We start from the raw sequence: 11,162 nt of genomic DNA, 5'->3' as shown, positions 1-11,162 counted from the left end.
GTCACAGGTCTGGCTGTCCACGCAGTCCCGCCCTCTCTCCAACCTCCATCCCGAGCCAGCTCGGACACATCTCTTAACGGTAGCCTCCTTGGGTCTCTCTGCTTGGGGGCGTGACGGTCCCCAGCCCCGCTCTGATCCACACAGGTCCTGGAGGAGGGGCAGGCCCCTTAGAGTCTGCAGGTTTTGAGCTTTGCAGAAGAAGCCTTTTGTTGTAAAAATGTGAGTGGGAGGGAGCAGTGAGTGAGTGAGAGGGAGGGGCAGAGACAGTGTTGGGTGTGGACGGCCCAGCAGGGCAGCACCTCAGCCAGGGGAGGTCACAGCTCTCCCGGGAGTGGCCACCCCTCTGCACACACGGTCCCCAACACTGCTGCGTTTGTGCCTCGGTTGGCCCCTGGGCTGCCTCTGCTGTCTGCCCTGGTCCCTCCAGTTCTCTCCCCACTGGATACTCCTGTCCTGGTCCTGGGCATTCTGACCTGGAGAAGCATCTGAGTGACTCGGGGTGAGTATCATCAGGGGCAGGCGCGGCTATGCTCAGGGACGCTGCTGAGTCCCTGGCTTGGACCCCCGGGTCGAGCCAGCCGAAGAAACTTGCAGGGCCGTGTCCATAGCTATCTTTATTCCCAGCACTGGCAGTTCACCACCTCCGCCCAATGACCCGGTCACCACCCCACACACCGAGCAGCCTCAAGCCCTGCCCTACCCCTGCCCTATAGAAGCCAAATCCCTAAAACAGCGCCCCCACGCCCTCCCTGGTGCCCGGGCCCCTGCACGGTGGCACACGGGGCTCCCGTGAGAGGCCCCGGGCCATCAGCCTTCTCCGCCAGGCTGGCCAGCGAGCAGCGCAGAGCTGAGCCCATCCCTTGGAGGCTAGGCGACGTTGCATCCTCCTCCAGGAAGGCCTCACCTATGGGCCCAGGAAGTCCTCCTTTCGATAGCCTTTCTGCAGTGGACGGGGGGGGGGGGGGGGGGGGGGGGGGGCGGAGTCAGGGTTCCTGCCCGCGGGCCCTGTGGTCCCCATGCCCCGCTCCTCCCTGGGTCTCTGGTCTCCTTTCTCATGTTCCCCACTTCCCGAGTCTCCTGTTCCACGTGAGTTGCCGGGTCTGCTCCCTGCCACCCGATGTCCCGCCCCCGGGTCCGGCCCTGCCTGCCCTGGGGCGCCAGAACGTACCGCCCGGAAGTCTCGGTGGAGCTTGCTGTATTGCCACAGGTTGGCCAGGAGGCTGGAGGCTGCTCGGGAGGACTTCTCGCTGTCGGGGCTGGGGTGGGGCGGGGAGGGCAGGCGTCAGCAGGAGGACAGGCTGGGCCGCGAGGGAGGGCGCCGGAGGGGCCTCACCTGTCCCGCTTCTTCTTGATGAAGACCAGCTTTCGGAGCCCGTCGAAGTAGAGCAAGTCTCGGGCAGCGATGGGACTGGCCACCACCAGGTTGTTGAGCACGGCTACGATGTTGACCAGCACGTCGGCGGGGGGACACTTCTCGCCCACGCTGCCCGGCAGCTTCTCGATCAGGTGACTCACCACCTTGGTGGCTGCCGGGAGGCCGGGAGGTGGGGAGGTCAGGGAGGCGGCCTCCGCTCCTGGCCGCCCGCCCACCCCCCGTTCCGCACCCCCCATCTAGCCGCTCGGCTCTAGCTTGCCAGGGGCTCGCCCAAACGGGCCGCAGGAAAGAAACCCCAGGTGTGAGCCCAGCTAGGCAGGGTGAGGGCAGAGCCCGGGCTGCGGGGTGGCCTGACTCACACATCTCGTCCTTGTTTCTGGCATTCCGAGACAGGTTTCGGATGAGGCCAGTCAGCGAGCGGAGCTGGTGGTGGTCGGCGGTCCGAACCCGGTCGAGCAGTGGGTTCAGGACGCGCTCCTGCTCCAGAGCCAGGCGGCTCAGCACGCCCGCCCACTGCGGGTAGGAGAGGAGCTGGTGAGCGCCGCGGGTTGGGGCTCTTCTCTGTCCCCGTCCCTCTCCCTCCCCAGAACCCTGAGGCAGGACCGGACCCGCCGCCGTCTCTCACCTGCTCTGCTCTTTCTGCTTCTGCCCTCGCAGCCCAGCCAGGAGCCTCATCACGTGTGACTTGGGTCAGCCCCTTCTCAGCTCATGCCTCTCCCTAAACCCTCAGGGATCCTGGGGGCCTGTCCCGTCTGGGACACTGGCCTCACACTCCTGGCTGCCCCTCCAGTCCCCTGCCTCTCGCACCCCTGGCTGCGTGTCCTGTCCCCTCCAGTGTCCCCTGCCTCTCGCACCCCTGGCTGTGCGTCCTGTCCCCCGGTGTCCTCTGCCTCTCGCACCCCTCGCTGTGCGTCCTGTCCCCCGGTGTCCCCTGCCTCTCGCACCCCTGGCTGCGCGTCCTGTCCCCTCCTGTGTCCCCTGCCTCTCGCACCCCTGGCTGCGTGTCCTGTCCCCTCCGGTGTCCCCTGCCTCTCGCACCCCTGGCTGCGTGTCCTGTCCCCTCCTGTGTCCCCTGCGTCTCACACCCCTGGCTGCGTGTCCTGTCCCCTCCGGTGTCCCCTGCCTCTCGCACCCCTGGCTGCGTGTCCTGTCCCCTCCGGTGTCCCCTGCCTCTCGCACCCCTGGCTGCGTGTCCTGTCCCCTCCTGTGTCCCCTGCGTCTCACACCCCTGGCTGCGTGTCCTGTCCCCTCCGGTGTCCCCTGCCTCTCGCACCCCTGGCTGCGTGTCCTGTCCCCTCCGGTGTCCCCTGCCTCTCGCACCCCTGGCTGCGTGTCCTGTCCCCTCCGGTGTCCCCTGCCTCTCGCACCCCTGGCTGCGTGTCCTGTCCCCTCCTGTGTCCCCTGCGTCTCACACCCCTGGCTGCGTGTCCTGTCCCCTCCGGTGTCCCCTGCCTCTCGCACCCCTGGCTGCGTGTCCTGTCCCCTCCAGTGTCCCCTGCGTCTCGCACCCCTGGCAGCATCCTGTCCCCTCCGGTGTCCCCTGCCTCTCGCACCCCTGGCTGCGTGCCCTGTCCCCTCCAGTGTCCCCTGCCTCTCGCACCCCTGGCTGCGTGTCCTGTCCCCTCCTGTGTCCCCTGCCTCTCGCACCCCTGGCTGCGTGTCCTGTCCCCTCCGGTGTCCCCTGCCTCTCGCACCCCTGGCAGCATCCTGTCCCCTCCGGTGTCCCCTGCCTCTCGCACCCCTGGCGGCGCGTCCTGTCCCCTCCGGTGTCCCCTGCCTCTCGCACCCCTGGCGGCACGTCCTGTCCCCTCCGGTGTCCCCTGCCTCTCGCACCCCTGGCGGCGCGTCCTGTCCCCTCCGTCTTGGGTTTTGGCTCATCCACCTGGCTGTGTTCATCCCGCTCCAACAGACTAAACTGGAAAGCTCCTGCACCCTCCTCATTCACCCTTCGTGTCCCCAGTGCAAGGCCACACGTGGGTCCTCACCCTGCGGTCGCCCGCGGTGATGTTCTGCAGTGCTCCCGCGGCTGCCTCGGTCGTGTGTGGGTTGAGCTCACAGCGCTGCAGCAGCCGGTTGTACAGCCCCACGATCTGGGGGCTCCACAGCCACTCAAGACCCTTGGGGTCCTTAGACACCTCGGCGAAGGTCAGCGCATCAGCCGTGAGGGGCAGCTGGGTGGGAGGTGAGGAGGGTCAGCTGGGTTCGGGCCGGGGGGCCCTGCTCCCAGCTGCCCAGGCCCGCGCCCACCTCTCGAAGCCGCCGGCTCTGAGGCGTGAAGCAGCCCACCACCTCGCCGGGTGGCGCCCCGGCCGTGTCCCTGCGGCCCCGGCCCTCGAGCCGCTGCAGGGCGGAGGGCGGCATCTCATCGTACAGGCGGTAGGACAGGTTCCTCAGCACGCACACGGCGTTCTCCACACTCTGCAGAGGGCGGACCGTGGTCAGCGTGGGCCAGGACCCCCCAGGACCTTTCGGCAGTGGCCGCCCCTCACCTTGTCCTCACACTTGCCCACGTCCAGGGCGTGGTTGATGTAGGTGACCAGGGCATCCACCAGCCCGTGGCACTCACGCATCTTCTGGCGAGTGGCCTGGGAAGCTGAGCTGAGGTTCCTGCGGACGGAGGCAGACCGGGGAGCCCCCCCCAGTGGGAACCAGTCCCAAGGGCCGAGCCCTCGAGCCCCAGTCACCTCCTTGCCCTGAGCTGGGCCCCGCCCCCTGGCACCTGCAGCCCCTCTGCATGCCCATCCTCCCCCACCCCCCGCCAAGTGTCCAGAGTGGAGGGGAGCCTGCGGACCCCAGGGCCTGCTGCCCCCTGACATATCATCGCTCTGCCTGGGACCAGCTGCCTGTCTCACTTCTGTGCCAGCACCCGTACCTTGCGTGGCCGGTCTGCTTCTGCCTGCCGCCCTGGCCAGCCCCGCCCTGCCGTTCAGACCTGGGACTCAAGCGCCCCTTCTCCAGGCCTCCCCTGCCCCCTTCCAGGCACCCAGTTCTTTCCCCACGGCCACCGTCTTAGCCTCTCTCTCTGCCCCCCGCCCCGGCGCACCTGAGGAAGCCCGTGGCATTATAGAAGATTTCAGCCTCAGAGGCATTCTGCTGGATGAGGGGTGGTCCTCCGGCCCCCGAGAGGGGGCTCAGCACCAGGTCTGTGAGCTGTTCCAGCGTGTCCCTGGCCAGGCGATCCTTCAGATGGTCGCTGGAGGACAGGTTCCACAGGATCCCTGGGGCAGGCGGGGCCGTGGCCATGGTCAGCAGTCGCCCGCTAGTCCCCGCCAGGCCCTCCGGGGAGGGTGGGGACGAGGCTCCCAACCTCTCCCAGGGCCCCTCCCGGCGTTTGGAGCCTCGCTCGAGAGCCCCGTGGAGAGAGCCTGCACACAACCTACAGGTCACGGGGCTGTGACACAGCCGAGAGACCGTGCTTGGGGACACGGGGCCTGGGGGCTGGAGGCTAGCTGCAGACCTGTGGCACAAGAACAGTCGGGACCAATGGAAGTGGCGGGGACAGAGGAACAGAGAACGGAGGGAGGGAAGGAGAGGGCTGGCGTGGGCTGGCAGGGCACCTGTGACGTTCTTGCGCAGCTCGTCGTCATGCTCACGCAGCGTGCGCAGCAGCTCGAAGATGCCGTTCTCCTCCACCAGGGCCAGCTTGTTGTCCGCGTTGTCGTAGATGAGGTTGCGCATGGCGCCCGTGGCGTGGCGTTGCACCTCCTGGTTGGCGTGGTTGAAGAGCTTCACCAGCCTGGGCACGGCCTGAAGGCTGCGGGCCTGCACGCACAGGCACGCGGGTGTGAGCAACGTGCACACAGGCGTGTGCAGACGGGTGCGAGTGCGGGAGGGCGTGTGCTGGTGACGGAGACGTGCAGGTGTACGCAGGCGTGTCAGGCGTGTGCAGGGGTGCGCAGGTGTCTTTAGATGTGTGCAGATGCGTGTAGGTGTGCGCAGAGGCACGCAGCTGTACTTGTACGTATGCACATCACTTCCTCCTGCCCCTCGTCTGCTGGGGAGGCTCTGGGCCAAAGGGGGGGTCTGCCTGCCCACTCAGCGTGGGGACCGTTGAGGGGTGGTTAGGGACCGGAGATTAATGACAAGTGGGAGGATCACCGAGGGTGGTAGGCAGGGGTGTTCACGGACCAGTGGGCCGCAAGTGGCACCAGCGGGGGCGGTCGGTCACCTGCTTCTTGGCTGCCGCGTCGCTGTAGCACTTGTGCTGGATGTAGGCTGCTCCCAGCACCTGCAGGTTGGGGTCTGAGGCCATGAGGTACTTGACTGCTGAGGGCAGATCGATGTCGTCAAATCTGTAGGGACGGGGGCCAGGAGGGGTCAGGCTGACCCTGGGGCCGGGCCAGGGCCGTGGCAGAAGTCCCCTCCCCAAGCCAGGCCCAGCTCACCCGCTGCTGAGCCTCTGCAGAGTGCGGTGGCCACCGTAGCTGTCCAGTCCACGCACATCCGGCAGGTGGCTGGAGTCGGCCAGGCTCAGGCTGAGGCTGCGCACGGATGGTGCTCGGGCCACAGGCTCCAAGACACCCCCTGGGGCCACCCCGGCCACGCCACGGCTGCGGTGGCCGCTCTGGAATCGCTGCAGGGTCCGCATGGCCGGCGCACGGATGGTCCGGCTGGGCGGCCCCTCAGCGGCTCCCGGCCAGTCCAAGCCCCCTGACCGGCCGGAGCTGGCCTGGCGCTCGTAGCCAAAGGCCCTGTAGGCGGAGGCAGCTGGGGGCTCCAGCTGCTCGGATACCACGCTGTAGCGGTCATCCAGGCCCCCGGCCCCTAGCCTCAGCGAGCGCAGGGACAACGTGTCGTAGTCCACCCGGCTCCCCGCCCCCCCACGCTCGTGGAAGGACATGGGCCGGGTAGGCATGGGCGCGGCAGGCTGGGCTCCCCCGTACCCCGCGACCCCGAAGGCGCTGCCCCCGTTGTGGGCAGAGCTCAGCCTCCGACTGGAGCTCAGATCCACAGCTGAGCGGGAGGACCAGGAGGCCGGGCTGTAGGCAGGCTTGGCAACGGGCCGGAAGGTCTGCGGGGCAGGGAGGAGAGCAGTGAGTGGGTGCTGGGGGCTCACCTGGCACCAGCCCCTCTCCCTGACCCGGCAGCTCCCAGCTTCCCCCAGAGCCTCCCCCACGAGCCTCTCCTGAGGCTGGAGAGAGTGTACTCACAGAGACGTTGTCCCCACCGAGGCTCTGGGAGCGCGAGCTGAAGCCAGACTGCAGGGTGTGGTAGTGACCGCGGGATGTGCCTGCCGACAGGGACAGCGGTGGCCTGGCTGGGCCAGATGCCTCATGGGTCTCCTCCGCTTGTGGGTCAACCCTGGTCGGACCTCTCCCACGGCCCCCTGCCCCTCCAGCTGTGCTGGGGGATGGGCACGCTCACCACCCCGCCCCCCAACCCCCACCCCCGACCCCCTGGCTGCCTGGGAAGTGTGCCGGGACTCCGTCAACTCTCTAGTCCCTGCCAGGACACACACCTGACCCCCTCCTCCAGGAAGCCACACTGACCTCTGTGAGCCCGTCCTTTGCTGTGGTCACACGGGAGTGATGCCACACTCGCCAAGGACACACAGTTCCCTGTCCCACCTGGAAAAGCCACGCCCGCCCCATCCAGCCACACAGAAACTGAGGCTGCTGGCGCCAGCCCGACTCTGTGGTGAGTGGACAGACAGGGGGGGTGGGTGAAGGGTGGAGAGATGGCAGAGGAGGAGGAGGGAGGGCTGGTCGGACCGTTGGAAGGAGGGGTGGATGGACAGATGGATGGCTGGTTTGACAGACAACAGGTGCATGAGCTGGAAACACTGAGGACGGTTGGGTGAAGGTCAGACCAAGGCAGAGCAGGGGGATGGACTGGGGTGAGGTGGCTCCGGCGTCTCTGGACAGGGAGGAGGTGCCCGGAGGGGGATCAGCCTCTGCCAGGGTCCCTGCTAGGGCCATATCTTGGGGGAGAAGAGTCACACGTCCCCAGAGAGCCTAGGCAGGGTGAGTGGCTGAAAGGACTCATGATGTGAGTGAAGGGAGGGGGCCTCACCCCTCCCCCGGCCTCTTCCAACTAGGTCTGGGGGGCTCCCCTCCCAGTACATTCCCCAGACCCGCCCTGGTTAATGAGGCTTCTGGGCAGGGGCTATTAACCCTTTGACGCTAGTGAGGCTCAGCCCGGGGGGACACACCCCCAGCCTGGGGACCTTACTCCCACCCCCAAATTATAATCCTCCCCCTAATTGGCAGGGTAGCCAGGGTGGTAATTAACCCTTCCCTGCTCCCTCCTCCACCCCATGACCCCTGGGCACCCAACTACTTAGCCCCCAGCAAGGCTGAGGCCCAGGGAGGAGAGGACCCAGGAATCCAGGCTGCTCCGGCAGGCCCCTATGCTGGCTGAGCCTCTCCCCCCCAGTCTGGCCAGCATCTGGAGACCTGTCCTGGGAAAGGGCCCTCTAAAGGTCACGCGAACCACTGTGGAACTGGTGTCTTGGCTCCTGACATCCTGGGAAGTTCACCTTACTATCTAACCTTGATCCCTGTTGCTGCAGTCTGGCCAGGGAGGAAATGGCATTTCTAGAACAACTGCTCTGAACTCACTGTGTCTGTGGGATCCTTTAACAGGCATGCGCCCACATGCACACACACACGCATGCACACTCACGCATTTGCTCTCGAACTCACACACACCCTGGTAGAGCCGGGGTTCCGACACAGGGCGGTCTGCCCGCACCGAGGGGGCACTCCCCCACCTGATGTTCTCGGGAATAATATCTGGGTCACTCCTGCGGGCCCCCACCCCCACCCCGCCGCAATTCCACAGGGAGACCCCGGTCCAGACAGGCAGGTGGCTCTGGTCCAGGCTTCCCAGACCCGCCCCCTCACGTTTCTGCCTGCTTATTCCCTTGGGGCCTGGAGGGTGGTGGGGAGGGACGCTGGAGTCTGGGTGTCTGTGTCTCAGGGTGTTTGTGTCTTAGTGGGACTGACGTGTATGTCTGCGCGCCCGAGGCCGCGTGCGAGCCTGTGTTACGTGGGACCGGACGTGTGCGCGGTCCCGTTTTGCCGACAGAGGCAGGCCCGGGTGGCCTGCCATGTGCCGATCCTGCCATGTGCCGACGGCGGCGCTCGGGGCGGAAGGGGCGGCGGGGCCCGAGCTCGGGGGTCCCTGCCGGCCGGTGGGAGGCCGCACCCATGCCTTCTCCCACACCTGGCGGGCGGGGCGGGTGACTCAGTGCGAGGCCTCGGTGAGTCAGGGCGCTGAACCCCATGCCGGCTCTACCCCGGCCTCTGGCCCTCGTACCGCCACACCCACCGAGGCCACCTCTGCCCACTGCCGTTCCCGCTGCCCGGCACCCACCCTGCAGGCGCCCGCTTACCTCTGGCCACCTCGGTGGCGCCCTCGGCCTCCGCCGCCCCGTTGTGCCGAGCCTGCCGGCCCAGCTGCAGGAGGCGGGCGCAGACCTGCTCCTGGACGCGGGCCGCCCGCAGCCGCTCAGCGTCGGGCCCCTCTGCGCCCCGGCGGTCCAGCTGCAGGTCGGAGGGCAGTGCCAGGGAGCACACGCCGGCCTCGGGCTGCAGGGCCGACAGCAGGAAGTTACCGTCCTGCATGGCGGCAGGCGCGCGGGGCTGGGTGTGCGCCCGGCCTGGGCCGCCGCCGCCGCCGCCGCCGGGGCCTCCTCGGCCTGAGCAGTCTTCACCGTCCCGTCCCCGAAGTCCCCTCCCCACTGGCCTCGCCCAGAGCCAGCCCGGAGACAGACGCCTGCCCAGCCCTGAGCTTGGCTGGGGGCGGGGACACCTGAGCCAGGTGAGAGGGAGGGGCCACCACCAGCTTAAGGTGGAATTTGGGCGGAAGAACAGGCCCCACGTCCCGGCCTGGCCTCCCCGTTCCTTCCGCCCGTTCCGGGACGGGGCGGCAGGGTCCGGGCCCATCTGGGTTCCCCGGCCACAGTGGGGCCTTTGGGGTAGGGGCGGGATAATCAGGCCCCACTGTCCTGAGTGTGAGGGAAGGGCCAGGTTAGGTCACTGGGGAAGCCACGGCCAGCCACCTCCAGGAGTCTGAAGGGAGGGATCTTCCCTCCCTGGGTGACTGGGGGCCCTGAGCCAGGCAGGGGTCAGCATCCTGGGTCACTATTAGGAATCAGGGGTCGATGCTAAGGGTGAGGACTGAGGACAAAGGGCTTGGGGTGGGGGAGCTTTGAGGTAGAAGAGGGCCCCATGGACCTCGATCTTTGGTGCCCAGGAGACCCCAGAAGCATACAGATAGACTGGCCCACACCCTAGTCTTGTGACCCTCTGGATCTCTGTCCTGTAGACCCCAGAAGTTGCCCCCATCTCCCCAACTTCTGCGGAGGCCTCCAAAGGGCTGGCTTGGCCCTCTCTCTCACCCCTCCCTGGCTTCTGCCCCCCAGGCTGTGAGGTAGAAGGCCATTCCCTACATGTGAGTCAGGGCTCAGCTCAACAGAGCTCTGATGGGGCAGGGTAGGCAGGACTACCACAAGGCACTGACTCAGAGCCCCCCCCTCAGCCCCCCTCTCCCCCCCCCCCCCCGTCCAGGCTGGGGGTGCAGGAGCAGAGGCTGTGTCAGGGGAGGAAGAACCCAGGAGCCTGGCAGAACAGTGATTAGGAGGGGTCGGCATCAGGGGTGGGGAGGGGGGCCCGGGCCTATCAGGGCTTGCCCCCAGAAAGTCTCCCTGGGGTGCCCCCATCCAGCTGGACCAGCATGCTGCAAGGCCTCCTGGGTAGGCCTGGAGTGAATCCAGGATAGGCCCCTGGTGGATGGAGTAGGGGCAAGGGGTGAGCTGGGCAGGGCTGGAGGGGTGGGAGGGTTGAGTGGCTTCAGGTACCTCCTGGGGCCCCCTCGAGGAGTCACTGTGGGGCCCACCCTAACAGCCTCCTCTCTCCGGCGGGAGTCCCTTACCCTGGCCCCTGAAGACAACTGCCTTAATCTGCAATCAGTCTTTTCAGGGGATGTGGCCCCAGGTGGGGATGGCGGATGGGGGCCTGGGGGTGAGGAGGGAGGTCAGGGTCAGAAGGCAGGCCTAGGAGTGAGGTCAGTGCTGGAGAGGAAGGGGCAGGGTGGGGACAGGCTCAAAGGGGAGGGGAGGGTCCTCGGAAAGGTCAAGGTGAAGCCTGGGGTGGGACTGCTGGGCCGAGGTGGGCGCTTGGGCGGGAGACCTACCGTGCTGGGGGCCCGGATCCTGCAGGCTCCGTGGCCCAACCCGGAGGCCACTGCTACAGGCAGAGGGGTCCTGGACTCCATCCCAGGCCCAGCGCGTCCGTCTGGGGCGGCCTCTCACTGCAGGACGGGACTGTGGGGGCACCAGGAGGGCGGGGTGGGAACGCCCGCACGCCTAGCTCATCAGACCGGTTGCTTCCCTGGGAGACGTGTTTTGTGTGGAAAAATCCTGGGAGACAAGTTTGTGCGGCGCTGAGCTCACCTGAAGGCACACGCCTGGCACGGGCCTCGGGCCCGCCCTCCATCTGGGGTCTACCTGGGCCCACCTGGGGCCCTGCCTGGGGAACCAGCCTCGAGGCTGCAGGTAGGGGTTCAAAGGGCTTGTGGGGTAGCCCCAGGGGTAAGCCGGGTCAGCCGGGGCTGCAGAGGAGTGGAGGGGGCTTTGCTGGGGTGGCACGGCTGGCTCCCACTGCCCCAAAGCTGTGCTGAGCATCCCTGAGGACATGTGGACCCCTTCCCCACCACGGACCTCTTACCTCTGTGGCCCAGCGTTCCTAGGAAGTCTGGGATTCTGGGCGCTGTAACCACCGCAGGGCCAGGGGGCTGGCCGTGGCCCAGACCTGTTACCAGCACTCTGAAGCCCAGGCTGGGA

The 11,162-nt window shown here is 67.4% G+C and overlaps 2 protein-coding genes across 2 annotated transcripts; one reads left to right on the top strand and one right to left on the bottom strand.

The window, feature by feature from the left end:
* Nucleotides 1-904: 904 nt before the first annotated feature.
* On the bottom strand, nt 905-10,638 carry PKP3 (plakophilin 3). Its single transcript, XM_047100573.1, has 14 exons — nt 10,514-10,638; nt 8,712-8,907; nt 6,526-6,605; nt 5,761-6,386; nt 5,544-5,667; nt 4,933-5,137; nt 4,419-4,593; nt 3,865-3,982; nt 3,623-3,793; nt 3,361-3,546; nt 1,735-1,888; nt 1,334-1,526; nt 1,169-1,256; nt 905-940 (listed from the first exon to the last, which is right to left on the bottom strand). Exons 1-14 carry the CDS (start codon nt 10,592-10,594, stop codon nt 905-907), a joined length of 2,433 nt encoding a protein of 810 aa, XP_046956529.1. The 5' UTR covers nt 10,595-10,638.
* LOC124527542 (proline-rich protein 36-like) lies at nt 1,821-3,691 on the top strand. Its single transcript, XM_047100611.1, has 2 exons — nt 1,821-1,909; nt 2,033-3,691. The coding sequence occupies exon 2, from the start codon at nt 2,084-2,086 to the stop codon at nt 3,287-3,289; it is 1,206 nt and encodes a 401-aa protein (XP_046956567.1). The 5' UTR covers nt 1,821-1,909; nt 2,033-2,083; the 3' UTR covers nt 3,290-3,691.
* Nucleotides 10,639-11,162: the final 524 nt, after the last annotated feature.

This window comes from Lynx rufus, unplaced genomic scaffold, assembly GCF_022079265.1.
Source record: "Lynx rufus isolate CCGP_SWC_20201006 ecotype Redwood Valley unplaced genomic scaffold, mLynRuf1.p SCAF_50, whole genome shotgun sequence".
NCBI classification, from domain to species: Eukaryota; Metazoa; Chordata; class Mammalia; order Carnivora; family Felidae; genus Lynx; species Lynx rufus.
The sequence above is the reverse complement of the archived record's forward strand: the minus strand, read 5'-3'. Positions and strand labels throughout refer to the sequence as shown.

Excerpts from the sequence above, each read along its gene's own strand:
- LOC124527542 (XM_047100611.1), top strand. The coding sequence starts at position 2,084 with ATGCCTCTCCCTAAACCCTCAGGGATCCTGGGGGCCTGTCCCGTCTGG.
- PKP3 (XM_047100573.1), bottom strand. The coding sequence starts at position 10,594 with ATGGAGTCCAGGACCCCTCTGCCTGTAGCAGTGGCCTCCGGGTTGGGC. Across the intron at positions 3,547-3,622 it reads AGAGCCGGCGGCTTCGAGAG|CTGCCCCTCACGGCTGATGC; the intron begins GTGGGCGCGGGC and ends CCTCCCACCCAG. Across the intron at positions 1,257-1,333 it reads ATCAAGAAGAAGCGGGACAG|CCCCGACAGCGAGAAGTCCT; the intron begins GTGAGGCCCCTC and ends GCCCCACCCCAG.